Source organism: Hipposideros armiger, unplaced genomic scaffold (genome assembly GCF_001890085.2).
Source record: "Hipposideros armiger isolate ML-2016 unplaced genomic scaffold, ASM189008v1 scaffold_24, whole genome shotgun sequence".
Taxonomy (NCBI): Eukaryota; Metazoa; Chordata; class Mammalia; order Chiroptera; family Hipposideridae; genus Hipposideros; species Hipposideros armiger.
The window spans coordinates 4,622,167-4,626,147 of record NW_017731374.1 but is presented as its reverse complement, the minus strand read 5'-3'; the positions used below and the strand labels follow the sequence as shown (position 1 = coordinate 4,626,147).

General features: G+C 44.2%; 1 protein-coding gene across 1 annotated transcript in view; it reads left to right on the top strand.

Annotated features, from left to right (window-relative positions):
• Positions 1-3,100: 3,100 nt before the first annotated feature.
• ECPAS (Ecm29 proteasome adaptor and scaffold) overlaps positions 3,101-3,981 on the top strand; it is a gene marked incomplete at its 5' end in the record, with an annotated part of 107,786 nt that continues 106,905 nt past the window's right edge. The window contains 2 exon segments of the mRNA XM_019635791.1: positions 3,101-3,378; positions 3,468-3,617. Of these exon segments, the coding sequence (XP_019491336.1) occupies positions 3,101-3,378; positions 3,468-3,617 (428 nt within the window).

The following is a 3,981-nucleotide window of genomic DNA, read 5'->3' as shown; positions in this document are numbered from 1 at the left end:
GGGAGGGAAAAATAAAGTGAATGATGGGGTTTGCCCAAGGTTGGGAATTGACTGGCACTGTCTGTAAGATAGAAACCAAGGAAAGAAGGTGCTGTTAACAATGCATTGCCATCTTTGGGGTTTAGGCTAAGAATGGAGCAAGTACTACTTAGGGGAGTACGCACAGACCAGAAAGCAGGAGAAATGTTTGAGGCGATGATGAGGCTCTAAGATGTACTCTAAAACAGTGGAAGGGTTCTATATGGTGGTTAGAGATCGATGTTTCCGAGTTTGATTTTTAAAAAGCAGAATGTTTTGAGTCATAACATGATTTAATGTGCAGTGAAGTATGTGTTTAATCAATAACTGACTGAAAAGAGCCGAGATGAAGATCATTAGAGCTGTGGACTCTGTTGGCAGATTGGACCCAGTTCCCGACTCTTTCAGCAACCAAAATGAACACCATATGAGGCTTATTTATATAGAATTTTGGCTTGTCTGGAGCATTTTGGAAATGGATAATTGAATCATTTGGGATAGCTGGGGTTTTGAGATAGTTTAGAATTAATCCTTTTTGGCACCTAAAATTGCTTATTATAATCATTTTAGATGAAAATTTTGGTAAAATATACTCCATACTTCCTTGTTCCATACTGATATACTAGACATAATTTTACTATTTCTTGATGTTAGGATTCACACCATGAACATCAGTTATTCAAGTGAATTAATTTCAGGGCCTAGGGGGTGGGTAGTGCTTTTACTACTTTATAAACAACCTCAGAATGTTTTGCTTTTTGAGTTCTTATAGCTTGTTTTCACAGTTCCTGTTTCTTCCCGTTTTTGGAGTGTCCATTAGCACTTCTCTCATCCATGTACCTGCCCGGAAGAGTGCTCTCTGACATTCTGTTTCTAACCTGCTTTGACTATGGGAATAAGATTCCCATAATAATAATTTACCTTATTAGAACTGTGCATACACTTAGTGTGACTGGGGCTTACAAAGGGCGAGGGGACTTTTAAGGAATAAAAGACATCCGTTTTCAGTTCTTGGATTCTGTGAAATCTTATTTTGGATTCTCACTGGTCTCTTCTCTGTCCCTTGTTCACCCCTTCCCCCACTTCCTTCTTGTCTCTTTTTGAAAGTTGAAGTATATTCTAGATAGGAAGCATCTCAAAGGCCACTATTCAAAATCAAAGTGTCTAGTAAGAATACGAAGATATTTAGTGGGAAAAATAAACTATAAGTAGTTTGAAGGGAGAAGCAAATATAAAAAAAAGCAACTATAAGTGATTAGAAGCACCATTGTAAGCTGCTATTAACTACTGTATATATAATGAAATGTTAAAGGCATCCTTTTATGCCTGACAATTCCATGTCTACATATAGAAATATGTGACTTCATAAAGATATAAGCATGCTTTACAGTAGCAGTTTGCAGTAGTAAAAAATTGTAGACAATCATAATGCTCATTCGTAGGGAATGTTTAAATAAATTTTGTCATGTAGTCATTTAAAAGAATGAGATAGCTCTCTAACCAGACCATAGTGATTAAGAATGCAGACTCTAGATCAGGGGTCTGCAAACTGCGGCTCAGCCACATGCGGCTCTTTGGGTACGTTCCGTCTCAAAAGTTTGCCGACCCCTGCTCTAGCCCCACACTTCCTGGGCTCAAACCCCCACCTCACCACTTCCCAGTTTGTGGAATTTTAGATATGTTTCTCAACCATCCCATGTCATAAAAATCTCTACTTTGTAAGAGTGTTGTGAGGGTTAAATAAATTCACCCACGTACAACACTTTAAACAGTGCTTGGTATTAGCTATTATTATCATTACTGATATGGAAGGATGCGTGTGATATAGTTTGGTGAAAAGATAAGGTTACACACTGTGTGTAGTATGATTTCATTTTTGTCAAAACAAACAAAAATCCGTGTATACACATCTGTGATTTGCACACAGGTGGACTCTGGGATTTTTATAAAGGAGGAACTTATGAGTTGCTAACTGGTTTTGTTTGGAAGTTAAAATTGCCTAAAAAACCCCTCATTTTCGTTTTTTCTGGTTTTAAATTTAGATTTTATATATTTTTGGAGATGGCTGTAGAAGGATCTATTTGAGATTATGAGAAGTCAAAATCTCCCCAAATCAGCCGTTGGTGCAGCCACTTTATATATTCATAGCAATGGTCAGAAAAGGTTGTATGCACTACTGTTAATGGATTATTTCTAGGATTGAGGGAATGGTGGGTAGGGAGGTAGGGGACAATCTTTCCTTTATACACTTCAGTATTGTGTATATTCTTTGCAAACAGTGGATTGTGCATTTATTTTGTGTCAACATCAAACCCAACGGAAAAAAAAAAAGTCTTCAAAAAAGGGATTGGTTAACTTAATGTACTATGACATCATTAACAAAAAAAGTGTGGTGTAGAGCTTTTTGAATTAACACGAAAGAATGTTGATGGGGGAAAAACATTGATGCAGAACTTCATAGTGATTGCAAATTCTCTCCCCATCCTAGTCATATTTGGGGTTGCACATACCAGTATGTGCGCGGAAACGAGGCCTTGGAGGATGTGCACTCAACTGTACCTGTTAACTGTAGTTTTTTCTCTGGGGAGTGGGGGAAGGTCTTTCATTTCTAATTTTATGATATTCGGAACCATTTAAATTTTTTACAAATAAAAGCAATAAAAAAGGAAATAAGGATGTTTTTACCTTGTACTTGCCTATGTTACATCTGGAATGACATTCATTTTTCAAGACATTAACTAGAGCTTTATAGATTTCCACTGTCAGGAACAAATTTAGTTTTAACTCATTTAGGATCCTGATTTCCTCTTATACAAAAGAAAAATGTATCTGATCCTGTACCTAATTTGTTGCGACAGTATCATTACTTAAAGCACAGCAATTACGCAACCCCTTAACTTGAATTCCATTTAGAAAGTGTTTTTTACGTACACCACCTCACAGACAAACTGAAGGAATAAAGTGAAAATTGGCATATTCAAAGCAAATCACTTGGGTTACCGAAAGGAACGTAGGTATCGGAATAAAAACATTTAAAAAATAGCTCATAGAGGCATATATACTTGGATTTGAGCTCTAAAAAAATCTTAGTACATTTAACTTAGTAGGGCTTAGTGATTTCCCTTCACTCGGTAGTCCTCGTTTCTTTGAGCATCAGACACCTATACGTGATCACCGCCTTTCAGTAAGAAAAGGAGTCCAGGGAGCGTGGTCTGGGGCGGTTCGCGGCGCCCGGGCTCGCCCGGGACTGAGTCAGCGCCGGGGCCGAGAAGTTCGGCGGGAGGCGCAGGGCGGGGCTTCCTCCCTCCGACTCCGAACCCGGCTCTACTTTTCGGAGTCCACGTCTCTTCCTTTGGACAGGCGTGTTTCTTCAGGTCGGGACCAGCCAATGTGACAGCCACAGACCTTTCGAAAGGGAGCTTCAGCCCCGCCTCGAGGCTCTCCCCCAGCCGGGGCGGCCCGGGCTAGCGCGATCGAGCCCCTCGCGGACTGCAGCGCGCGGCTTCTCGGGGCCGAGCCCGCCGGACACCTCCCTTCTGGGCGCCCACCGTGCGGTGCCGAGCGCAGCATCCGCGGCATGGAGAACGGCTCGGACTCAGGTCAGAGGCCCGTGCGTCCGCCCCGCGCCGGAGCCGCCGCAGGCCGAGTCGGGGCGGCAGGGCGGCTAGGCCAGGCCGCCCGTGCAGGCCGCCGCGTGCCCGGTCCGCGAGGGGCCCGGCGGGGGGGCCGCTGGGAGGATGGCTCAGCTCTTTCTAAATATAAAACCGGCGTGAGTTGGGCGAGCGCGGCGCGGAGCCGCAGAGCCGCCGCGCGGGCCGGGCGCACCCGAACTCGGCCGACGGACGGCGGCGGCTCCGCAGAAGCGCGAGGCTGCGGGAGCGCCCAAGTCGCGACCTCGCGGGGGCCCGCGAGAGAGAGGCGCGCAGCGAGGAGGACGCGGGCGGCGGCCGCGGTGGCGGGCGG